Genomic DNA, 25,612 nt, shown 5'->3' on the forward strand with positions numbered 1-25,612 from the left:
ACAGCTCTGGTCTTGATACGGCTTGCGTCTCCAGGGAGTCAGATGTTCTTTGATAGCAGCCCTTTCAGCCAGCTTTTAGTGACAGATTTAGGTAGCAGGGGGAAGAGATAATGGAAACATGGCCACATTATGCTGATTCCTTTCTCCTACTCAGTCTCTCTCTCTCTCTCTCTCTCTCTCTCTCTCTCTCTCTCTCTCTCTCTCTCTCTCCCTTACCCTTCTCTGTTTTCTCAGAATGATTAGTGTTTATTGTAGAGCTGTGAGAGAAGAGGGTTATGGCTTCAGACTTGAGTTGACCTACCAGCTTATACTGTGGTCACTGAGTGGCCACTGAGTGTAAACACAGACCAGCTCAGACTTTGGCAAGACATTTGATATTTGAGACTGACAGATACCTAAAGAGAACAGGAGGACCACAGCAGAAATAATAGTGAGTTGATTGGATGAAAGGATGCTGGAAGATTGGCAGCAGGTTGATCCAGGTTTGGCGTCACTCTGATGTGGTGCTGATGGACCTCTGATGGGCTGCTTCTAGGAAATAATAGCCAAGTGATGGGATGGTGATGGGAACTGGTGGCACTCAGAGACGCCTGGATGGTGTAATGGGGGATTTATAGAGGATGGAATGGTATTGTGTAAGACAGAATTTTGTAAACACTATTCTGTACTGAGCCACAGTGCTGTTCTATTACCGTCTTTGATATGGCAGTGCCAGTGTGGTTTATTTCAAACCAGTGTAATTAAGCTAATTTCTCTCTCTCTCTCTCTCTCTCTCTCTCTCTCTCTCTTTCTCCCCTCCTTTTCTTTCTTCTTTCCTTTACTGTGCCACAGCTGCGCTAGATAAGGGAGACAGCAAGAGACTCAGCAAAAAGCCTGTTCTCACCAGCTCTCAGGTACGTCTTCATTTCCTTTTCATTGTGAGGCATCTCATTTAATGAATCCACATCATACTGCTTAATAAACATCGGAGCAGCTCCTCCATTGCAGCTGCTGCATCCTTGAATGAATGAAGCGAGCGAATACACTGGGTGAGTGTGAGTAATAAGCCATGGGGCCATATTGTATTGGCCAGCTGTTCGGCAGTCTCCGTCCGTCGTCCTGTCGCACACCTCACTGCACTCAGCCGGTCCGCCGGCAGCTCAGCGGCAGGAATGCTCGTGCCCGGACTTAAGCGCAGCGTCTTCACGCCAGATCTCTAAATGAGCACTCCACTCCGAGAGCAGGAGAGAGAACAATCTGTGCCCCGCATGGGTCTGAGTGGACCACGAGTGTTAAGCTAGCTGTGAAAGGCTTGGTTTTTTAAAGTGTGGAACTCCAGGGGAAACACTCCAGTAGGAGTGTGTGAGTATGTGTGTGAGTGAGTGTGTGTGTGTGTGTAATAAGCAGGAGTTGAAGTAAATGAAGCTGCCATTAGGTGCTTATTGGCAATGGAAATCACCTCATCGTTCTCATTACCAAATAGAGAAAAGAATAAGAGAGGGAGAGAGAAAAGGAGAATGAACGAGAGGAGAAGACGCCAACCTGATGGCCGCTGACAGGAAGTCGTTTGATGTAAAGGGTGATGCTCTCCTCCTCCTCCCCTCCCCTGGCTCTCTCCAAGGCTCTCGCTCTGCATGGCTGAACCGGACCAAGCCTGGCTGACGGGCTGTAATTCCTCCCATTGAGAGAAAGCCCTGTCTCCATTGCGCTCTCTCTCTCTCTTTCTCTCTCTCTCTCTCTCTCTCTCTCTCTCTTTCTTTCTTTCTTTCTCTCTCTCTCTCTCTCTCTCCGTTCACAGTGATAAATTCAAAGCCCTCTCCTAACTCGGCCATTGATTAACTCTGCACGGGGAGGTCCCATTGAGAGCGAGAGACGGGATGCAGTGATATGGAAGGACTGTAATTATGGGCCGGTGGTTGAGCACATTATCCGGTCAGACAACAAGAGCTCCACTGTGGGTTCGCTCATAAAGGTCACCCACGTCAGAGTTGGGCTGGCCTGGCGTATGAGTCCGCTCACAGGGGTGACAATTGCCAGACTCTTTGGCCTGGCTTGTTGAGACTTTTCATTCCATGCCAACTAAGCGTTCTGAAATTGTGAAGTAGGACAGAAGCAGGGAAAAAAGTCTTGTGCTTGCTAAATGGTGCCTCATTGTCAGGGTTTGATATGACAAAGAGGCGTGTTGGAGCTCTTTTCTTGCAACAGTCATGCAACAGGCTGTTTTGATTACACGGCGAGCAGATGGCATCGGCTATGTGTAGAATCTCTTCAGCCGTTTAAAGTCTTACTCTTCTCTCTTTCTCTCTCTCTCTCTCTTTCTTCCACAGCAAAGGCGTGTGAAATGCGCCTCAGGTCCTGAGTCGCCGTCTGAGAGCCCCCCCCCGGCCCCTCCGGGCCTCCAGACCCCCTCAGCGCCCCTCCTCCTCCTCCCCCTCGTCACCGGCTGCCCGGAGCAGCAGCAGCATGAAGTCGGATGGCCTGGGCACCCCTGTCCACACCTCCCCGGCAGGGAGGGGCTCTGCGGCTGGCAGGGCCAGCAACGGAGACTCTCTGCGGGCCAAGAGCGACAAGGCCCGGGCCCCCGCCGACAGGAGCGCCACCGCCAAAGCCAAGGCGACCTCCTCAGCCGCTACTGCCAGCAAACCAGTCGTCAACGGCACAGCAGCAGCACGGAGGGCGGATGGCAGCTCCACCGCCAACGGGCCCAAGGGGTCACCCACGGGAAAAGCAGGGGCCTCGAAGGACGCTCAGGACAAGAAGCTCGCCACCACAAGCACGGGCGCCAGGTCCAAAGCAACGGCTGCCACGGCAGGCACCACAGCGGGTCAGAACAGGACGGCTAAGCCCTCCAAGCCAAGCACCGCGAGCAAGGACTCGCCCTCAGGCACCGAGGCCCAGCCAACACCTTCTACGTCGGGCAGTGCCTCCCCGGACAACAGCTCTGGGAGCCTCCGCCACAACGGCAGCCAGTCGGCAGCAGGTCAGAGCTCACAGAATGACCCCACCCCTACTCACTGGCTCTTCCTGGAGCACCACACTGCACTACTCCTTCTACCCACACTCTCAGGCTGTCCATTATCCAGACACACACACACACCTCTTACACAATCAGCTTTTAACAACTGTGAAATTCGTATTCTTAGAAATGGGCCGATATTTTTTGGAAGACCATCAACAACAAAGCATATTATTACGTGAACTGAATATCGTCAGCACCCAACCCCTCACACACACACACACACACACACACACACACACAGACAGACACAGCATGAAGATCACAAGGCAGGCTGGTGAGAGGGCAGACAAAAGGTAGACATCTTCAGGCAGTAAAAAGCGAATGCCGCACCTCAGTCCAGCAGCCCCATCTCCTCCTCACCTCTCTGGCTGCTGGCCTCTCTCTCTCTCCCTCTCTCTGTCTCAGCTGCTAAAAATAGCTTTCGCTCACAGACAGATTTGCAGGTTGTTGTGGAGCTACGTGAGTGAGCGTTTAGCAGATTAGCTGGTTCACTGGACCTCAGGAGGCAGGTAGGAAGGCCATGCAGGTTCAGTAAAGATGTTTTTGTGTGTCTCTTGTGTGTCATGTCATGAGGTGTGCTTGTTTGTTTGAATGGTGGGCTTGGTTATGTTGTGCTCTCTGCCCCTGTTTTGATGTGACTGGGATATCACAAGACCTGGGTGGAGTGTGTCTGTAAAGGGACTTCATTGTGCTGTTATCTACAAAAGGTGTGTGTGTGTCAAAGTCTCGTATATTTCAGTAATTTGTATGTGCCCAAATGTTTTGGATATTGGTATATTTGTGTGTGTGTGTGTGTGTGTTTATGAGTGTTTCAGTGGCTCTCTGTCACAGATCTATGAGGTGGGAGGGAATGAGATTCAGTTCACTGGAGAGCTCTGCTTCATTGCTCTACAAGAATATTAAGGCGCTGCCTGCTTTTTTTCCTCGCTCTGTTTGCCTCTTTCAGATCATTTACTCCTCTCTTCTCTCTCTCTCTCTCTCCTTCTCTTTGTCTCTGCTCTGTCCTGTCTGCTCCATTTGCATTTCCTGGTGCTCTCATCTGTCCTTCTCTCTCTAATCTCCCCATCTGATCGTCTCTGGGTGGAAGGGACTGACTCGGCCATGACAGAATAGGGGCAACACACAAACATGCAGACACACATATATCACCCAGAGCCACAGGCGCTGAAGGTCAACACACACACTGACACACACTCTCACACATCACAGTCACACTATGACTAACCACTTATTTTGCCTGTGTTGTGTGTGTTATGGTGTTAGTCAGTGTCTCAAATGAATAGTAAGTGCAGGAGAGGGTAATATGGTTTAGGATGACAACAGGATCCTCTGGTTAACAGGGTTTCTGTCACAGCTCTGCCAAAAGATTGATCCTGAGAGAGCGCCATGCGTTCCACCCTCCCTTTCCTCTCCTCTCCTCCCCTCTTCTCTCCTCCTGTCTCCTTCCTTTCTTCCCTCTCCTTTCCTCTCTGCTATTTGTCCTCCTTGCTGTGAACTACTCCTGCATGGTACCAGTGTGCTTTATTCATTAGCATGAGTAATTGACATATCTTGCCTGTTTTGCAATTGGCATTTCTTGTGCTCATAACCTTTCAGTACACAAAGGGCAAGGCCATACGTCGGGAAGTGTCTGCCTGTTGAGACATATCTGCTCTAACATCAACAACTAGCTCTGTGTATGTGTGTTTCTGTGGGAGACCAGTAGCAAAGAAAATCTGTGACATACGGCCCTCTTTGCTTACTGCATTTAGATGGACTATATATTGTATTGTATTGAAGTGTAACTCCGGAGTAAAAACAAGCTAGGGTCTATTTCCTGTAGTAACAACTTCAAACATTTTTTATTGAGAGCAAAATTACTTTACTCAGTTCTACTTATTTATCACAGTTTGTGTGTGTATACATGTGTGTGTGTTTGATGATTTAATTCCTCCTCACCCCTCAACTGTGCAAGTTAGCATGTTTGATTTGCAGATCACAGACCATATATCATCAGTCCAATCTGCCTAGTCTACACCCACTTGAAGTAGTCACCCACACACACACTCACAACATTATGAAATTCCTGAATGTTGTCTTTTCAAAGCCTCGTTTTGCTCAAGTCAGTTGGCTATGTAAGCAGTCTTTAACCTAAAATCAGTTTTTGACCTCATGTTTAATCAAATCTCCACAGGAACACATCCTCCTGGCTAGAGTGAATCTCTACTAATTAGAAGAACTGACGAGTGTCCTCTGTGCTTTGTCCTCTGTCTAATTAATTAATGTCTAGCCGAGATGGGCTTCATATTACCCAGGGATCTTGCACCGTCTGGTTTTGCTTGTAATTCTCTTTATCTGCTCTTTCTTTGCAGGTCTCAGGCCCAAAACACAAGCCAAGGTCATGTCCAAAACCACACTGAGCAAAACCAGCCCGAAAGCCGAGGCGGAGAAGACAAGCAGGTGAGCGAGTGGCTTATGAGCAGCGACGTAGGACTGCATCAGGAACACTAGCTCCACCCTCTGGTGTGCAGTTGCCATTTCACTTAGTTGTATAACATCAGTACGAGAATAACAACAACAGTTTCAAACACTTTTTTTTCATTAGTGCAGATGTCATCCACCATAACTATACAAGTCTACCTATGGTAAGGTCATTGTGGTACATTGCTTATTTTAGTATGAATAAATATAGAATGTCAGTTACACATAGAAGACTTTTTAGGAGGATTCATTTATGGTTGACATTTAACTATTACGGAGGGTCCATTCTGAAGGTTCTGAGCGGTTCTAAAAGGTGCCCCCATGCCAACGGATCTCTGTGTTTGTGTGACTCAGCCCTAGCAACAGTGCCACTGGGAGGGAGGCCAGCAGAGCCAAGAGCGGAGCAGCCAGCAGGCCCACCACAGCACCCTCTGCAGGCCGGACGGAGAGCAAGGGCCGGGCCACCTCAGCCGCCTCTGGCCCCATTGACAACCACGGTCAGTCAGTCCGTTACGTCTGCCTCCTTACCGCTTCCATTTTATTTTGGTCTTTTTATTATTTTCCTTTCCTTTCATGTCTGCTCGACACACTGTTTTATTACTTTGTAGCACTTTATAACCACTGCTTCTTCCTGTCTGACTCACTGGTTTGGCTCAGACATGTCTTTCACTCTCACTATGAGTCATCACATATGAGGCTTTCACCTTCTGTCTTTGTTGTGGAAAATTGTAACCATGTAAATGTCCACAGCTTTTAGCAACCTTTTACTCACATTTAAGCTTTACCTTTGACATTCTTGCATTGTGCATTTACACCCCCGGTTCTTGCCATACTCCCTAACACCACCAACTGTGTTATTTTATTGGATTTGTTTGGTTTAGAAATATTTTCTGTGTTGCAACTCTTACTGTCTTTCAGTGATTTTGGTATCCCACTTTTCTCTGCAGTCTCAAGACCTAGCTCAGCACCCAGCGCCAGGAAGCCGGCCTCCCCCAAGAAAGAGGAGGAGAAGGACAGCAGCAAGCGGCGCGTGGCCAAGCCTGCCCCGGCCACGGCTGCCAGCAGAGCAGCCAAAGCCCCCGCCGCTTCCTCCAAGACCTCCCCTGCCTCCAGCAGCAAAGCCACACCAAAGGCCAAGGGCTCCGTCGAGGCGCCGAAAGCAGCTGGTCAGGCCAAAGGCGCCGTCACGGCCAAGAGGACAGCAGCCACAGCCAAGGAGACCACCAGCTCCAAGAACTCTGAGACCAAAGCGGCTGCATCTCAGTCCAGCGTCACGGCGGCTGCCAAGCCAGGTACGACGGAGGCGCCCTCTCTAGTTGAACAGGGAGAAGGTTCTGGAAAAACTCCGGTGTCGTCACAAATCAGCACATCAGCAGCAGGGTCTGTCAGCACAACAGAGGCCAATCCAGAACACCAGAAGGCTGCCAATCAGCAAACACTCAGTTCTGTGATCACCTCCAACATTCCTGCCCAATCAACCAGCACCGCTGACCAGTCCAGTAGACAAACAGCACACCAGACCCAACAGATTTCTCAAGAATCGTCCACCGTTGGTTCCACGAAACCTGTTCCTCAGCAGCGCTCCACGGACTCGGACGCTCCCGTTCCGGTCCCCGCGGGCACCCCAAGCAGCCTGGCCAGCCTGGGCAGCACACCACAGGAGGAGTCATGGAGTGGCGGCCCGCGGCGCCCCCGGCTCCAGGCTAGCCCCGAGTCGGAGTCGGCCAGCGCGGCCAGCACCTCATCGGACGACATGAAGCCACGTTCAGAGGATTACGATGCCGGCGGCTCGCAGGACGACGACTGCTCGCAGGGCCGTGGCGAGGGCGCCTGGCGCTGCGGCACCATGCGCTGCCCGGACTTCCTCGGTCGCAGCAGCAGTGACACCAGCACGCCCGAGGAGCTGAAGACGTGCGAGGGCCCCACGGCACCAGGAGGGGGGCCGCTCCGCGTGGAAGTGCGGCTGAGGGGCCGCGAGCCCGACACCACCAGCGAGGAGGAGGTGGCGGCCGCCAGGAGGAGAGGAGGAGGTGGCGCCGGGGCTGTTGGAAGGCCTCGCTCATGGTTGGCTGGTGGTGGCGACGACACCCCCACGCAGGAAGAGGAGGTGCCCGCGATTGACCTTGGGGAGATGAAGAACGTGCCTGACCATCAGCTCTTCTCATCCGAGGAAGAGGAGGAAGAGGAAGAGGAGGAGGAGTCTGAGGAGGAGACATCTGAGGTGGAGGTGCTGCGGGGAGGAGGAGGAGCGGGAGGAGTGGGGCCTGCTCAGGCTGAACCCTCGCCCCAGTTCCAGGGTATCATCAACCTGGCCTTTGAGGACGCTGCTGACCAGGAGAACCAGTTCCAGATGGCCGCTTCCTCCACTGCCGCGGCCGCTAGCACCACAGGCTTCCGCCGCTCTGTTCTGCTCTCTGTGGACGAGTGTGAGGAGCTGGGCTCTGAGGAGGGGGGCACAGGTGACGTCTTTGAAGCCCCTGCCAATAACCACACTGACCCATCCAGCCAAGACACTGAGGCCAAGGGGGTGGTGTTCCTGACCGAGGTCCAGGAGCTCGCGCTGGGAGAGAGCAGCAGGGACGGGCAGGACCCGCCTCCGCAGGAGAGGCCCTGCCACCTGGACCTCAGGCACGCTGAGCAGTACCGCGGCAGCAGACCCTCCGACAGCACACAGCGGGCTGAGCTTCGGCTGGACTTACCCGAACCGCCGCAGCACACAGCCAGCTCCCCCTCCCAGGCCTCCCACTCCCCTGCAGGTAACGTATAATCTAAGGACCCGCCCCTTCCCAACCCTCACCCCACCCCCCCAAGTCTGTACCCCACCCCTAAGCCACTCCCACAGAGCAACTAACTCCTCCCACTCGTCCCCCACCTCCACCACCACACTCCAACCCCAGGCTCCCCACAACTCAGTACAGTGTAGTGTAGTCTCACCCTGCAAGATACAGGCTCCTCAAAGTCAAATGCTGTTGGCTCTTGTCTGTCCTTTGAAGGACGTTAATCATCTACCTAAGAGTAAATATTTATATCAGCTAGTATCATCATAGGGCCAGGTTCATATAACTTATAGGTAGCTCCCTATCTCAATTTAAATATTCAATATCCACCCTCTGTTATTTTAAGTCCGTAACATCAGGACATACATGGGAAGATGGCACATTACAATCAGAAGTAGTTTTAAGCTGACCACACTATTCAGTCAACTTTGACAACTTTAACTACCTTGATCCAGAGCCACTGTGCCCTTTACACCTCAGTTTACAGCATAGCAGCGCAGACAGCAGCTCCATCAGGACTCCTTGTTCCAAACCGTTAGGGACCTGCTCAGACAGATTGTCGGGGAGAGGCCATTGCTTTGTAGCCAGGCCAGTCAGCGTTAGTCATATCAATGCACTTTGATATACGTACCGAAGTGAAGAAACATTACAACTTTTGTGTTAACATTTTTGAGTTATTCGTACCCTGGTATTATTCTTTGAGCTTTGTTTATTTATTTATCACCTTTTTTTCTGTTAACATTAAGACATGCCGCCTCTTTTGCAGCAACGTAGATTCACTATATGCACAAGTGGCACAGTCACTCATCCTACTGGATGCATTCCAAAAAAAAAGGGAAACAAAAAGAGTAACAAAAAAAATATTGTACAGGTGACTTTGTGACCGCCATTGTGGCAACACACTGTTCCATGAGAAAGGTGAGTCTCTCACCTGTATAATGTGATATATACGAGTGAGACCACCTTTCTCCTGCGCCAGCTGTTCCACTTGTTCCTCATATAAACTCTCTGTGAGTTTAAAGAACCCCAAAAGCACTTTCAGCATTAACTTAGAAAGCCATGTTTTATTTTGTTAATTAATTTTTCGATCCCATAAATGTCTCAGTGTTATTATTTTAGTTTACGTGTGTGTTGTTGTTGTCGTCGTCGTCTTGTGTCATTGATGTTTTTTTTAATTATTATTATTATTATTATTATTTCATGTGTTATCGCCTGTTTGGATTGCATCTCCACTAGACCATGGTGTCTCTAGTCCGTAGGTACCCATCTCCTTAATTGTAGATCTCTTATTTTATTTATTGTTTTTTTTTTTATGCTGTAGACTTTTCTTTTCTTTTAATGTAATTTTGTAGTGCCGGTAGAACTTTCTGTATATGCTATGTTTCTAGAAAACTCACGGTTCCACTATGTCTCTCTTTTTTCACTGGTATGGTACCACTCCCTCCATAGCTCTCTTCCAGTGCAGAAAACCACTCTAGCATTTAATCCTGAAAAAGCAATAAGTGGTGAAGTATCATTTAATTGCATGATCCTCATTTGTTTGCAACCAGTGGATTTTGTTAAAGAAAAAAAAAAAAAAAAAAGAGCAACAAATTGCAAGCAAACTTCTAACTGTGTTATGAGTGACCTCATGGTCAGAGAACATATGCACTCGAGTCCTTGTAAGTGAAAACACTATGCTTAGTGTGTGTTCTACAGCATTTGTTTTTTTATAGTAACAAAAAGTCTCAGATCTATACAATAACCTTGTGCACGGGACTCAATGATAAGTTAACAGCAACAACAGAAACAAACATATCTCTTGTGCCTGACTAAAACTTGAGTTGCCGTAGCAGGCGGAGTTGACACTGGCACTGGCAGAAAGGCGGTGTCTTGGTAGTGGTGGACAAAAGAGACACATTGAAGAGAAGCATCCCCCTTTTCCTCTGTGCATCACCTTTAGGGCAGCTGTCCATCCTCTCTCTCTTTCTTTACTTCCACACTTTCCAAAGTTCAGTTGAATCTCTGGAGACTTTGGGTTTATTTTTCACTAAGCTTCTGTTCCAGATTTGTCAAGTAAACCACCATTGTCCATTCCCCAGCATTTGCATCCAAGTGAATGACAATGGTGAATTCCAGTTGCAGTCCAGCAGCTATCATTTTTGACATTTGTGACCATTTTAAAGAGGACACAGTTGCATTAGGGGTGAAACTAATGTCAACCAATGCTGGGAATAGATCATATCACAAAGCTTCTTAAATGAAATGTATGTATATATTCTATCTCTGTGTGTTCACTTCAGAGCAAAGAACATAAAAGAAAGTACAAAAAAAAATGAAATCCAAACGCTGAATCACGTTGGTCATTGTGCAGTATTGTCAATTGCTTTTAGGGGACTTTGATGCTTGTGACAGATTGGATCAAAGCTGCACTCATAGTCGCCGTCCATCCAAAGCCCTCTCTCCCATCTATGAGATGGACGTGAGCGAGGCCTTTGAGCAGAACTTGGACGCGGAGGGGAACGCTGACGGGGACTCGAGTGTCACAGGACAGCAGGGTGAGGAGCGAGGACCGGGAGAGGAGGAGGAGGACAAGGAGGAGGAAGGGGGAGGAGAGTACGAGACTGAGAACCAGGTGTGCGAGGAGGCGGACGAGGATGAGAACAGTCAGTTTGCGGAGCGGGACTGGCGCCTGCTGCGGCAGCTGCTGACCGAGCAGGATGCCAGCCTGGGTGTCATCAACTCGGTGCCTGAGGACCTGAACCTGGCGCAGTACCTGATCAAGCAGACGTTGTCACTGTCACGTGACTGCCTGGCCCAGCACGCCTTCCTGCCACACGAGAAGGAGAGCTTCAAGCGCTGGGCCGAGCTCATCTCGCCGCTGGACGAGTCCACGGCCAGCATCACAGTCACCAGCTACTCGCCTGAAGACGCCGCGTCCCCGCAGGGTGAGTGGACCATCCTGGAGCTGGAGACTCATCACTGACCAACCCCCCCCCCACCCCCACCCCCACTCCCCAACCCCCCCAAAAAGAACTATCCGTAACCCTGGCAGAGGCAGGAGTACACCTCACTCTTGTCATCAAAAAAAACATTTCCCATTTCCCATGAGACATTCTCATAATTCTATCTCTGGACTGGTACCGACACTTTAGGTCTGTGGACTCTGGGTTGCTATCCTGGGATGAGAGCTAGGCCTAGTCTTTCTCTGAACTCCATCTGTGTCGAGATTGTCCATTAACATCAGGGTTTAGATCAGGACTAGGCTCAAGTTCTTTGGTCATGACAGTAGCCAGTATATCAGTTAAAGTTCCTATCCATCGGTTTGAAAGGATCATTCTTTTTTTCGATGAGTCACCTCTGTTGTTTATTTATGTATGTATGTTTGTTTGTTTGTTTATGGACTTCGAAGCCGCATCTCATGCCACTTTGCCCAGAACCTGCCGTGCTTCTCCTCTTGAAAGGTTCTCCTTATTAAAAAAAAAAAAAAAAATGACAGATTGTCGCCAAGGCAACTTGTTTTGCATGCAGACATTTTTGTAATTCAGAATTGTTTACTTGGTGTTTGCTTTAGTCTTTATTAGAAAACCAAAAGAAAAAAAGACAAGATGTATGTCTTTCTCATGGCGTTGGTTAGATGGCATTTGCTAGAAAATAAAGAACATGTAGATGGCCTGTTGGTTTACATTTCACTGTTGTGATGAAGCCAATAAAAAATGTGGTTTCAACTATGTAATTTGCTTCTACCTTATACAGTTTACAGCATGTTTACCTTTCATTTGAGACCAGGATTATGCTTCTACACAAAGGGGTTCATGTGCAGTAAGCAGTTGATTGTCAGTATGCGTTTTGGATAACCAAAAGTCCTATGGGGAGTTTCCATAGGCCTTTTACAAAATGCATGAGCACCTTGGCAAATAATGGTCTAAAGCACTCATATTTTCATTCTATATTGATCTACTTTTGCACACAGCTTCACAAGACCTTGTGCTAGGGCTCAGTTGTGTTTCTAAGTGATATCAAGTGACCTAGAGGGCTGAAATGTGGTCAGTTCAGAGATACTTGTAATCTGGCAGAAAATCTTGTCCCCATGTTTCATGCAACAATGACAATGACGACAATCATCAATGAAAAAGCCGTAGATAGAGACAGTGCCCTCTACAGGAAGTATGGCATAACACACGGTGCAGTAAATGATCATGGCAGATCAGCAAAAGTGTGATTCATGGCAGACTACAGTGATAGTTAGCACATCACTTCAGGTAACAACTGAGAAATTAAACTGTAATTGTAATTCTTATTCTGCAGATGTGTAACAAATGGAATGGCCTAGTTAGATGTCTCGGGACGCCAGACATTACTGAGTTTTCCCTCAGCTAAATGGAGAAACTAGCAACTTAACATTAACGTTAGCTTGCTGTCATTTCCCCCCAAACCAGGTGATTAACATTATCTAAACAAAATTAGCGATATACCCAGCCTACTCTTTTTTTTTATTACCCATTTACTCATGAAAACCCATGGCTTTTTTTCACATGGTAACTGCATTTTCTAGTTAGTCAGTTCCAGCAGCTGAGGTTCTAGGCTTTTCTTTGCAGAATCACGAGTCGGCTAGGCTGTTGTGCGCTCAACAGCATCGGATTCGGTTTTCAGATGGTGTCGAACCTGGATCCTTCGTTTTCCCTCTTTCAGGTGAGGTAACATTATTTATCAAAGTTGATAAGATGCTCATTCACTTCTCAAACTCAGACTTTACCTGCTTGCTGTAACGTTGAAATGCTGATCATTGAGACAGTTTTCATGGAGGAATAAAGAGCTTTATCTCTATTGCCATGATGAGCCTCAGCAACCTACCAGCTGTTCTGAGGAGACATATTACACCGCTACCCTTAGGCCTATCATGTGTCTCCATCCTCGTGTCGTTGTTGCTGGTGGGGAAGAAGGAGTGGTAAATGGCTCCCTTGCCCTATGGCATTGGCAGGTTTTTTGTTGTACATTGAGATTAGGCAACTGACCTATGAAACGGACCAAGGCAATGAAGGCATAACCCTTTCAAGTGTAAACTAGTAGGTGTGTTATGAAAGAAAATTGGCCAGCTCTCTTGCAACTACTTCGAATTTATTGTGATTTAGGGTCTTCAGTGGATGCTTGGTCGATGTATGTGACCTTTTGCTTCTCTGACAGGTACGGCCTTCATGTTAGTGGTCCCTCAGGAGATTCAAGAGTCACTGGAGAACACTGACCTGTATGAGAAAATCCAAAAGTTTGTGCAGGTGCACAGAAATAGTTTCCTCTTGCTCCAGGCTCCCGTGTTCGGGAAGAAAGAGTGGGATATCATGGCAGCTGTACAGATCAGGTGACCAGATATATATATATATTTATATGATATTAACTGTTGTATTGAGAGTATTACAACATAACCCATATCAGTAAGTAATCATATTAGTAATGTATTTATTTACAACAGATTCTTTGGCACTAACCTCCGTGTTCTTCCAGTCCACTGTAATGCAAACATGGTCAAGGGAATGTTGGCTCTTGCAAAGGTGAGGTTAAATGAGTGGAAAGACAAATTTAGAGGCATACAACAATACACTTTCATTCAATAAGTCAGTCATCCAGTCCAAGAATAAACCCCAAATATAAGAACGCCATTGTCCCTGGGGTTTTCACAATGTCACACAGCAATTACATTAAGGGCTAAGGACAATGGGCCAATGTTCAGTACAGCTAACCACCCTTATCAGGTTATTGCAGGGGTATAGCACACTCTGCTGAGACTGAGGGCTGTCTTGTAAAACAAAAAAAGCTTCTGCACAGATAAAGCTAGATTGAAAACTGAATACCTTAAGCACATTGTGCCTAAACCTCACTGCCATGATTTAATAAAGATTTCAAATTTTGTGTTGTTAGGAAAATATACACATGAAAAAAAACCTTAAGGTTGGTAAATGGTGTTACTGTAAATTAAATAGTTTCAATGTTTTGCAAATGAATAGGGATTCATTGATTTATTTTACCACCACATTGCTTATGCTCAACACCTGAAGTTGCAGGACATCTGCACTCCTGTGTCTATGTGTAAATCTGTACTTACTGACACTAAACAAACATTTAATCACTAAGCCACCAATCTTCTAAGCATCTGTTCATTTACTCAGGCCACCAGCAAGCCCCATGTGGACACTGTGAGGGACCGCATGTCCCTGGTTCGTGCCCACCTCATCGAGCGCAGTCCTGTATGGGAGCTGCTGAGGGACATTCAGACTCAGATGATGGCAGTCCCCACTGGCAATTGGACCCCTGGAGTCTGAGGCTGTTTATTAGTGTAACAAGATAAGGGTGATTGATGAGTTGATAGTTCCTGGTTTACACTCCTTTGAGTTAGTGTCTTCAGTCCTTGCTGTTATTTAAGATGGATCATTTATACAGGTATACAGAAGCTGGGTGTCTGACAGCAAGTGTCAGCAATGATCAAATGTGTATTTATAACATATTCATAAGTCTTTATAATCAAGTTATACCATTTCATTGTTCAGAGTATTCAGTTAGTAAAGCAGTTATTCAATAATTAATGACAAGCATGACAAGTTTAAATATTTAATAGTTGTTAACAAAATAAAAATCAATATTAACAACACACCTGTTTTGTTATATTCCTGTTAAACCGAGCCATATAAAACAACAAATGTCCTCACATGGCAAGTTACTTGTATAGAAGCATGATGAACAAATTAGGTTAAACTACACTAATATAAAATCAAAACTCCAATGGTATGGACACAGCATTCGTAAACTACTCAGAAACATACAAGTCCCGAAAGTTACTGGAAAGGCTAATTAAATCTCCTAAACTCAAAATCCAAACTTGCACAGGTTGAAGTTCGGAATTTACAGATAACAGTCATGCCATAACAATGTCATCTGCACAAGACGCAAGTACACAGACAGCAAACTTTGCTCATTTGGTCTTACCGGTATATGTTTTTCATGAAAACCAGATTGTTGGACGTATATTTTGCTAACCCGAAAAGAGAAGCCTGTAGAAAGTTTCTATACCTGTACATTTTAGCAGAAGGCTGCAACATAAGAAAATGTAAAACAAAACACAAGGGGTCTGCATATTTTATGAATTCACTCGATTTGAATTCACTCGATATATCTATCTGCTTTCATTGTTTTTGGATCATTTTTTGACGACGAGTTTGTCGTTGGATACATTATTCTGGGCCCCGTCCTGGTTTATCAGTGATTGACTGACTGTAATTTGTAGATGTTGCTTGTTCAATGCTGTAACCTAGCTGCTGGAACATTTGAGGTCAGGGGTCAGGGCTCTCGTGCAGCTCTGTCTTCCGTCAGCTCCTCTATCCTCACCGCCAGGCTGTCCATCAGGTCAAAGGTCACCATGGCACACTGAAGAACCTGCAAAGGCACCACAAGGAAAACCCCAACAAACATCATGGTGGTCTCCAGGTCAACGTGTGGGTGTGGTCATTTACACACAGGTACCACATGGCCCTTCTTTCCATCTGTCACAGTATCTGTCAGCTTTAGGGTTAGTGTATCAGTGATGGTTTAGTGAGATTGATGCTTGACATTACCTGATGTTGTTCCATTTCAGACATGTCAGACAACTTCTCATCTCTCACATTGATTTCACGCACTGGTTTCTTAATTTTCCGAGCTTCTCTTCTCTCTGTGGAATGTTTCACATAATTATCAACTATGTCTATATAAATGTTTTCTTGATAGTTCTAGGACATAGGCTCATGATTACCTTTATTGATGCAACTCAATGAAAATTATAGTGTATTATGTAAGCTAAAGCTGGTTCTTCCTACCCTTGGCTTTGTTCTTCTGGTTCTCTTTTAGAGTCTTGAGTTCGGAGCCGTAATAGGACCTGGACATGCTGAGGCAGACACGCAGGACCTTCAGATAGCTGTCAGCCAGCTTACACAACTCTGCCCACATGCTCTTCTAGGGAAGATACAAGCATATTAACCAATTATATTTATTCATTTAACATTTATTCTGTGTCTGTCAATACTAGTACTAGAGGATATGAGTGCTTACAACTACTAGTAAAAGTATAGTAGAAGAAGTGGTAGAAGAGGAGGTAATAGAGGGAAAAGCATGGTAAGTGTGCAACAGGTGTGTGAGACTGACTGAAACTAGACAGCAATGGGGTGCTCGCATAATCTGGTTATGAAACTGTTGGGTTCTTTTGTGCTGCTGATACTATTCATCTTCATTCTCTAATCAATGTTTTTTTATGAGCATATTAAACGTTTCATGATCACTGACCTTCAGTTACTACATACAATATTGGGTGATTATACATTTCCCTCAGCACCAGTTTATTGCTACAATATGTCATGACGGTTACTTACTGAAGAACTCTTTTCCTTCTCTTTGATAAGCAAGAAACGGAGCAAGTTGAGAGACTCCATGACTCTGTTGAAAAGACAGACATTACCATTACACCTTGGAAGTTAACTTTTCTCCTTTAACACATTTCAGATCATATCAAACTGGCCTCAAAACATTGCACCACCAAGGGGAAACATGAAAAACAGAGCCCAACCCAAAAGAAGATTAACTCCCCTCATCCCATTTGGCAAGGTGTATGATGAGGATGCTCATATCATTAACTGGAGAAAGCCTCATCAGCTGACATGGGACTGACAACCAGAGCCATTTATCATGTTATATAAGCATGGACAGTAAGTGGTCCTGCACATGACACCAGAGTCCCTGGGCCTGGATGCACTGTGTGTGTGTGTGTGTGTGTGTGTGTGTGTGTGTGTTCGTGTCTCTGTCTGCCATCTGCCCTGTGCTGGATCACTGGCATGACTCTCCAGGATACTCTCTGCAGCATCACATCCATTAATGATGAAGCAGAACAGGGCTGCCTTACATGCCTGCCAAGCCTCTGTTACCACTGTGCTGGGAGTGGAGTGTCTGCCTGTTACGGGCAGTAAGTGGTTACTGAGAAAGAGGGATGTGAGTGCACATTTGTTAAAAATGACACATCTGTGTGTATGCTCAGGGACAACATTTTTTTTGTTTTTTTGTTTGTTTGTTTATTTGCTTGTTTTTTATTAGATAGCTGAAATCTGCCTTTCACCTTTCACCCAGCCACACAATTGCTGTGTTGAAATTTTTGACACAAAATTGTGTTGTCTCTGAGCTAACACGCAATGTGTCATTTCGACACATCACTTCTTAGAGTGTGGGTTTAGTAACTTGGAAAAGTCAAGTAAATGGTTTTGGAAATGTACCTAACACCAGTAGATGGGAGATTAACTGGGAGCAGTTTATTACTGGTCTAGAATGGGCTCAACTCTCCACATGGTGGTGAGCTTGAGTAAAGAAGCATATCAGTAGAAGTCTTTCTAATGAAGTGAGAAAACACAAGTAATTGTACAAGAGACTTGACGGTATGGACACAATCAGCTAGTTGCCCATAAATTAATCCAGCCTAGTTGTAGACGTAAAGCTATTTTCAGTGGAGATTTTCACTGAAATTGTATAAGTCTAGCATGTATGGGAAATCTGCGCATTGAGTTATCAAGAAATGATGATGGTGTTTATGTGTCTAACATGGGTAGACTAGGAAACATCTGCCACCTGCAGAGACTGTTCCCACGGAGTGCTCCTGTCTTACCTGTCCATGCCATGCAGCAGGTCAGTCTCTGCTCCCTGTGGGAGACACAGGGCCAGCTGCAGCAGGGACAGCAGGTGCTCCCCTGAGAACCAACAGCTCACCTGTCCACACTGGACAGACACAGAATATAAAGCATGAAGCATGTGTACATGGAAAAACACACCGTATACAGATATTTTTGTGTACAATTTGGACAATGTGTGTGGTTTTAAAGATCTTGCATTTTGTTGAATGCATGTTCATGTTTTCCGTATTCTTACTGACTGAAACATTTACCGGTAAGCATGTGTTACCGAACTGGACTCAATTTATCTTACCCTCAATTGGTAGGTTTGGACACTATCATTTAAACTGAAACTAAAATGGCACATTACATTTGCAGGGTCCACCTGGTTCTTGATGTTTTTGATGACATGGCCTTCCACCCCAGCATGATTGCTGGTTGTCAGCATGCACCTTCAATTGGACACAACATTTGTAAGTATATATGTGACAGCATGGTCTTAAACATTATGTTTACACAGTACATCTAAAGAGACGAGACAAGTACAGTATACTCAAGACCTGAAAATATAATTTAATGAATAAAGATTTTTGACACATACATTTAAATAATAGATGAGTACAATCTCTTACCTGTGGTAACCTACTATACAGACTGTGTTTATTTTCTGTGTGAGTACTTAAGTGTAAAAAAGAAAATCACCATTTGGAGTTACTTGAGATTTTTTGTTTTCTTACCTGAAGAATCTGTGTTTGGCTTCCCCATTCAGTTTATCTATGAAGAGCTGGAATACATGCAGCGCCCTTGTTTTCTGTGAAGAGATGACATGACCAAGGCTAGTTTTAATCTGGGGTCATACACTCTCATTTGTGATAGTCTTGTTGCAAAACTTACCAAATGCTTAATTGGACAAACAGTCATGATTTGCACCAAGTTCTGTAGGAGATAAAAATATTATTACCTAAAAAAAAGGATTTTAAGTAGATATGTATTTAACATTTGAAGGGATGGGATTGCATATTTTGAAGGTTATCTAAGGATACAGATCTATAGATTTTTATGCAGTTTGTTTAGAGGATATGCAATCTGTGTTTTACATTTTATGTATCTAGTTGCCTCTTTTCTCAGTACACCTGCAATCACCTGGGGGACAGTGTAGAAGGACCTGAGCTCCAGGATCTCCACTGGTAGGGTGCAGCCTTCCACTCGCTCCAAACTCTTCTCACACAGATCCTAAGATCACAACACACATAAAGGGTTGTGCATTCTGTGTGCATACTTTTTCAACTTTGATCGAGGGGTTTTACTCAAAACCTCAAACACTCCTTGTCTAACCTACAGTAGATACCAAATGTGGACTGAAGTATCCTTACCAGGCCTTTTGTAAGCCAAGATTCATCTTTCCTGTCAGAGAAAAATAATTAACACTGTTATCAATATTATCACTTGGAACCGATGTTTCTGTTATTATTGAATTTTCATAAGTTAACATAATGTAACTCCATGCATTTGGCAGCATACCTAGCTGACAAAAGGTTTACGTAATCCATGTTGCGCTGCAGTAGATAAACAGGGCTAAGAGGAGAGAGTACATAAGTCACGTGTTAGTTATTTTGTGTGACATTTTGAAGCAAGATTGTAGGCTTTTAAATTTAGCCTAGGACACCAAGCCAAATTAACCTCCTCCACTTAGAGATATGTACGTCTGTCTTCTGTCTGTGACTGTTCTAGTGGCTTCAACATCGTACGCACAGTAGGCCACAAGGGACACCTGACAGTTTTACAGGAATGTATGTGCGAGCTTGTGGGTGTGTGGGGGTAATGGTGTGTGTGTGTGTGTGTGTGTGTGTGCTTGCCTTCATGTGTGTGTGCGTGTTTGTGTGTGTGTGTGTGCGCATATGTGTGTGTGTGTGTGTGTGTGTGCGCGTGTGTGTGGGTTTGTGCACGTGTTTATGTATGTGTGTGCGTGCGCCTTTTTCTGTGCCTGTGTGTGTAAGTATGTGCATGTGAGTCTGTGCATGCATGCCTGTGTGTGTGAATGTGCGTGCGTGCATGTCTACTGTTTGTGTATGCGTGTGTGTTTATGTGTGTGTCTGTGTGTGCACTTGTCTGTGTTTCTGTGTCTCTGTGTGTGTGTGTGTGTGTGTGTGTGCGTGCATGCATGTATGTATCTGTGTGTTTGCGTGTGTTTATTCCACAAAACTTGGGTGTCATAATGATCCTACACTTCAAATTCAGTGCAATTTTGAACCTGTCAGCCAGAGATACCTGCGATTACAACACCTCATTTTTGCTTTTTCATTTGTAACTAGGAAAAAAAATCTCAGTTAAGTCAGTTAATATGCGCAGCGGTCATAATAATGCTAAAAAGGGCTAAAACAGTAACTGGCCTTTTCTTCCAGCATTCAAAATGTGAAAGGGGAGTTGACTTCAAACCAGTGCACTTTTGATTTGTGTGTGTTCAGCTACTATGCAGTCTCTTGACCTATGCTGGATGAATGTATGTTAAACAAGCCTTTTGGCAGACTATAAAGCGAATAATCTTTTCCAAATATCTACAACTGCTACAACAACATTTTTAATAAAGTGCTTTTCAACGTACCCAAAGCGCTTTGGTCTGGCTGCTGGCCTACCTACCTAAAGATGGTAGGAAACGTCTCCATGGCAATAAGCTGGACAAAGAGGAGGTAGGCGAGACAGGCACGAGACTCTTCAGAGTAGCTGGCAGCCTTAGAGATGAACTCATCTCCCCTCCTCATTGGCTGGTGGAACAGGAGGACTGGCAGGGGCTTATGGATCGCAGTTAGTATGGCCTAAAAGGGTTCAAACAAACTACTGGTTTCGAGTGCATACTGTAGCCACGTCATTTGTCACTTTTTAACAGGATATGTGTCACATTTAGATCATCATATTGAACAGTTTATTTCTGGACTTCACCCCGACTATTTGGACAACTTGGACAACTTGGACAACTAATTATTTTTGTGATAAAAATACATTTTGTCGTAAAATGGCATTGCTCAGAAGAAACAAAACACAGGTTTCACCCCGTTCAAACCGCAGCTCTCTGTGAACAGTGAGATCCAGCCCTGTAGTATCATGTGGAAGATGTGGCTTACCGTAATGCCAGTGGCAAAGGTCCAGAAGGGGCTACTGGGATCCTGCAGTATCGCCTGCAGCAGCGGCTCTCGTAGGCTCATCATGCAACTGAGGGCAGTGGAAGAGACCGTGAGCGAAGAGGTCTCAGTCAATCAGTCAATTTATTTTGCACTAACATGGCCAGTGCTTATAACAGTGGAACATGGAAAGGAAGTCAGAGTTAATAAATCCTAGTGTATCATAAAATTGAATCTTAATACTTGCTGATGCATCAGGATTTATTTCCACAATATATCATGAGTTGTATGCTGTGAGTCTCTGAAACAAACTTCAGGGAGGTAAAATTGTTGTCAACTCTGACTTCCTTTTCCAGTTCCACTGTGATGCAACAGAAGAATGAGGTCTTGCACTATGTTGCAGACTTGCGATGTTATCAGAGTGTGAAATTAAATAAATCAATATAGCAACACCTAGTATTCATATACACTATATAGACAAAAGTATTGAGACCCCTGCCACTACGCACACTGCAACTTTAAAGACATCCTATTCTAAATCCATAGGATAATCCAATATGGAATTGCCGTACTGAAAAAATATTGCGATACTACACTGATTGCTTTCTCCCACCTGTAGTTATCTCCTCTCCTGAACTTAGCATTGTTTTCATAAATGGCCAAGCACTGAGACACAGAGAAGACTCACAATTTGACTATATCCTCTCTCAGCCTGTCATTCGCTGGGCCCTTTGCAGCAGATGCTGCTCCTTTCTTAGAGTCGACCGTCTTCACCTCCACCACAAAGGGCTGCAGGAAGTCCAGCAGGACGGCGCAGCACTTGCACAGGCCGTGCACGTCGGTCTTCTCCTGCTGCCTAGTGTAGGGCACGGGCAGCCGGGCCACCTGCCTCTGGGCAACCTCCAGCACGGCACCCACACACGGGCCCCTGTCATCCCCCAGCTGCAGCATCACTGCCGAATGAGAAAGAAGCCTGGACTTGTTAGCTGCACTTATAGTTCGTCACCAGCAGGGGGACACAGAGGCAATGTGTCATGGGTATAATGTTGCCCTCTTTAGAAAAGTCTGACATTTGTTTACTCCTGGTCCAAATGAATGTCTTATTTTGAAATGGCACACCTATATTGACATAAAATATGATTGTGGCAAAGATTAGGGTCAGGCGGGTAGGCTGTTGACAGTTTATCACCTGTCTGGAGATGTGGGAGGAGAAATATAACTGTCTCGCCAATGAATCCTGGATCGCAGTCCTCCAGTTGTCCAAACAAGTTGTCAAAGACTTCCTTTGGTTTACAAGCCTGAATAGAGCATTGAGATTCACATTAGTATTATGATTACATTGCAGAGGTACGGGATATGTTCTATAATGCCCACCAAAAAAATAATTTACCTGCACTAGGTGAGTGACCGCAGCCTCACAGTGCACAGGGTTCCGCTTCCTCTTCAGAACCTCTTTGACCAGTGGCTGTAGCAGCCCAAGACCCAGAGCCCTGACTATACCCTGCAACACAGGGAGGAAAGTAGAGGGAACAACAACCAAAAAGAGTTAACACAGCATGTGTTTAAAAGCTACAATGTAGGTATGGAACTTTAGTGCTTGGATGCCTCTGGGAGAATGAAATGGAAAAAATGTGTGTAGCAACAGCAAGGAGTAAAGAATAATGGATGGATGGAATGAAATAATGCATTCGTTGATAGTCTTAAAACTGCACATTGACAGGAAATTGCACATTTTAAACACATTCGGAACCACAATGTTTTGTAAAAATCCCTAAACTATTCTGTCCTTTTTCATATAGCAACACTCTGAACTGAGTGTCCCTTAAGGCTGCCAGCAGAGCGAGAAATCTGACTGGACCTCAAAAACACCTTGGGGTCAGAGGTCAGTGCCATGGGCAAGAGGAGGAGGAGAGGCATAGTGCATCCAGGGCATCAGTGAAATAGGTCCTGGTCTGTTCCCAGTGGACCAGCACATTTTGTCCACTCTAATGACTTAAAGGCTGTGGTATTTCTCAGAGAAAGGAGAATGGAGGCCCTGCACTATTACCCTCCAACATCCCTCTTTAAAGATGAAGTCCAGCCACAGATTTCCCTCATATAGGCGTGGATTTCCTGTTCAGTTAAGAAAGCAGAACAGAGGCTTGTTCATAATGCACAATAGCCTATGTATCTTTCACATGTTCTTTGTAGGTTTCCTTTTTTGAAGAACACTGTAAAAAGATAGGGACTGCAGTTTTCACCCAGAATATTGATATTTCACATATTTCATATTTAGGCCTACCTGGTTCTTTTCTTCTTTGATGAAGTCCAGTACCTTGGCACTCTCTCCTTGATCAATGCAGGCACTGCCAATTTGGATACAGAGTTCACGGTCCTTTTGCTTGAATTTGTTCTCTGGCGTTTTCCGCTGTGATCATCACAGAAGAAGAACCGCAATTTTATTTTAACCATGAGACCAATTGGTAGCCTAAATGCAATAGGCTTAGTGATTTCTAGCACACCAGTTGCATACAATTATTTGACAGTGTTGGTGATTGAGTTCATTTTATATTATTAAAGAAGAAATAAAATTACTGAAGTTTACTGATACTTGAGGGAGTCCGGCCCAGCATAGTGCCACAGGCCATGACGGCACTGGTCCTAGATCAACTGAGTTTTGTTTCATCCCTCTAAAGCGAAAACGTCCGATTCTCTGACAATGGTGTCATTCTGGTGATGTAGATCATTCACTCACCCATTTCTCTACGACGTCTTTGAATTTTGGCATTGCATAAAGTGTACACTTTCCAATTCCTCTTGTGATGACCACTTATTTAGACCACAATTAGCCTACAGATACGCACAGCCCAGAGAAAACGAATGTTTTCTAAAAACAAAGCGTCGCCTGTTGCTAAGCTCACGACTAGCTGAAGTAAGCCGTCGACACTGTGAGCAATGACAGGCGCTCTTCTGTAAAGCTCTTATCAAAGCAGAGTGCCTGAGTACTAATAGGATTATGACTGGGCGATGTAACATGGACAGAGGGCGGATAGAAACCTCTAGAATGGAAGAGCCGAGACGAGTGGGACAAGACGTGCGACCTAGGTTGGTTCACCAAGACATTTCAAGCGTTAGACTTCTAGGCCTATTCCCAACTGCCGCTAAAAACGCAAATATTATCAGATCGGCAGATAACGTCCGCTGGTCATGCCGCCGGTGTGCCACTTGTGGTCCGCCGTTGTACCACCATCTCTTTAAATGTAACTTGTCATGAATATTAAGAAAATACATGAAATGCTATTAAAATGATGTATGGATTAGGCCTACGCTGCAAAAAATGAATTCTAACCAAGTGTTATTGATCTTATATTAAGATTAAAAAAATCTATTTGGTATTGTTTTTAGTATGAAAAGACTTACCTAGCGCCCCCTCAAAAGATCATTTTGACTTAATTTAAGAAGACTTTAACTTATTTTAGTCTTATCAAGACAAATTTGCTCAACGCACTGGCAGACAAATTTGCTTGTTTTTAGGACAAATTTGCTTAACGCACTGGCAGACAAATTTGCTTGTTTTCAAGATGAGATGTCTTAAAATAAGTCAATTTTTTTTTTAATTAAGTCAAATGATTTCACAAGAAAGCGCCAGGTAAGTCTCTTTATACTGAAAACAATACCAACTAGTTTTTTATCTTGATATAAGATTAATAACACTTGGTTAGATTTTGTTAGATAAGCAGTTTTTGCAGTGTATAACTGAACAAATAAAAAAGATTTTAGACTAATAGTGCCAAAATATTGGGCAATTTGTCTGCAACCCTCCAGCGGACCGCCAGAGAACCGATGCACAAAACGTCAGCGGACCGCCAGATCTGCCCCCAGTGGGCCGACAGTGGTCAGTCAGCCTCTAGCCTATCTGGGTGGCATACTCGCGACCCATTGGTAAACTAAAACTTAGATTAGGTTAGGCCTACTATGCTGTTGGCTGAAAAGGTGAACCAACTTACCCGCAACACCTCCCACCAAAGAAAATATATTGCCTCTTGCCATGCGTTTGATAGCCTAACCTAGCTATCAAAAACAAGAGTGTAGAATTGAGCTTGAAAGAAACCTTCAACCAACTATAGTCTAGTTAATGAGACCTCTTGATGGATGAGCAATTGGTTGTTCAAACAGGTGGCATTGTGTGCAGAATAAATACAGGTCGTTATAGCTTGTCTATTCGTCTCTTTCATGCAGGCTACAGGCCTCGTTCAATGATGCTTCTCCAAACACGCGCGTAAGGTGATACCCGCGCGCATCCTTCAAATTTCCTGTAACGGGCCCGATGGCTGTGCACAGAGGCCCTCGACAATGTAGTCTACTGATTTCAAAGTGAAGAAGCCTGTATGTTTGAGCGCCAGGATTTCTGTCCACAGCTGCTGGTTTGGTTTGCTCAATCTATTGCGCTCCGCTGAAAGGCTGATAACAAAAGACTGTCCAGGCAAATGCGAGGGGGCTGGTTAATTGCAAACTGGTGATTTGTTGTTTTTGCAGTTATTGACACTTTCTTAGTTGTTGTAGGCCTAGGTACACGGACAAAGATATATTACAGACATGGGGTTTCACATTGTCAGATGTTGACCCACGGCT

At 45.2% G+C, this 25,612-nt stretch overlaps 3 protein-coding genes across 4 annotated transcripts in view; 2 read left to right on the forward strand and 1 right to left on the reverse strand.

The window, feature by feature from the left end:
• Positions 1–11,947, forward strand: part of btbd8 (BTB domain containing 8) — a 36,112-nt gene extending 24,165 nt beyond the window's left edge. Inside the window, 7 exon segments of the mRNA XM_048251896.1 lie at positions 832–893; positions 2,307–2,359; positions 2,361–2,959; positions 5,350–5,437; positions 5,813–5,955; positions 6,406–8,214; positions 10,608–11,947. Coding sequence (XP_048107853.1) covers positions 832–893; positions 2,307–2,359; positions 2,361–2,959; positions 5,350–5,437; positions 5,813–5,955; positions 6,406–8,214; positions 10,608–11,200 — 3,347 coding nt within the window. The 3' untranslated portion in view covers positions 11,201–11,947.
• Positions 11,948–12,273: 326 nt separating this feature from the next.
• Positions 12,274–14,799, forward strand: LOC125300194 (protein SPO16 homolog). The gene is made up of 5 exons (XM_048251900.1): positions 12,274–12,476; positions 12,813–12,906; positions 13,399–13,570; positions 13,682–13,760; positions 14,376–14,799. Exons 1-5 carry the CDS (start codon positions 12,408–12,410, stop codon positions 14,526–14,528), a joined length of 567 nt encoding a protein of 188 aa, XP_048107857.1. The 5' UTR covers positions 12,274–12,407; the 3' UTR covers positions 14,529–14,799.
• A 1-nt stretch (position 14,800) lies between these two features.
• glmnb (glomulin, FKBP associated protein b) lies at positions 14,801–23,916 on the reverse strand. Of its 2 annotated transcripts, none has more exons than XM_048251899.1 (18): positions 23,736–23,916; positions 23,283–23,408; positions 22,392–22,502; positions 22,191–22,299; positions 21,690–21,954; positions 21,005–21,092; positions 20,523–20,698; positions 19,407–19,460; positions 19,259–19,289; positions 19,029–19,118; positions 18,780–18,821; positions 18,623–18,696; positions 18,256–18,337; positions 17,882–17,991; positions 16,605–16,668; positions 16,056–16,188; positions 15,816–15,910; positions 14,801–15,636 (listed from the first exon to the last, which is right to left on the reverse strand). In XM_048251899.1, the coding sequence occupies exons 1-18, from the start codon at positions 23,766–23,768 to the stop codon at positions 15,541–15,543; spliced, it is 1,779 nt and encodes a 592-aa protein (XP_048107856.1). In that variant the 5' UTR covers positions 23,769–23,916; the 3' UTR covers positions 14,801–15,540. The 2 variants fall into 2 exon arrangements, with proteins under 2 accessions (XP_048107856.1, XP_048107855.1); XM_048251898.1 differs by having other exon boundaries at positions 16,056–16,191.
• Positions 23,917–25,612: the final 1,696 nt, after the last annotated feature.

The sequence above is a fragment of the Alosa alosa genome, chromosome 9 (assembly GCF_017589495.1).
Source record: "Alosa alosa isolate M-15738 ecotype Scorff River chromosome 9, AALO_Geno_1.1, whole genome shotgun sequence".
Taxonomy (NCBI): domain Eukaryota; kingdom Metazoa; phylum Chordata; class Actinopteri; order Clupeiformes; family Clupeidae; genus Alosa; species Alosa alosa.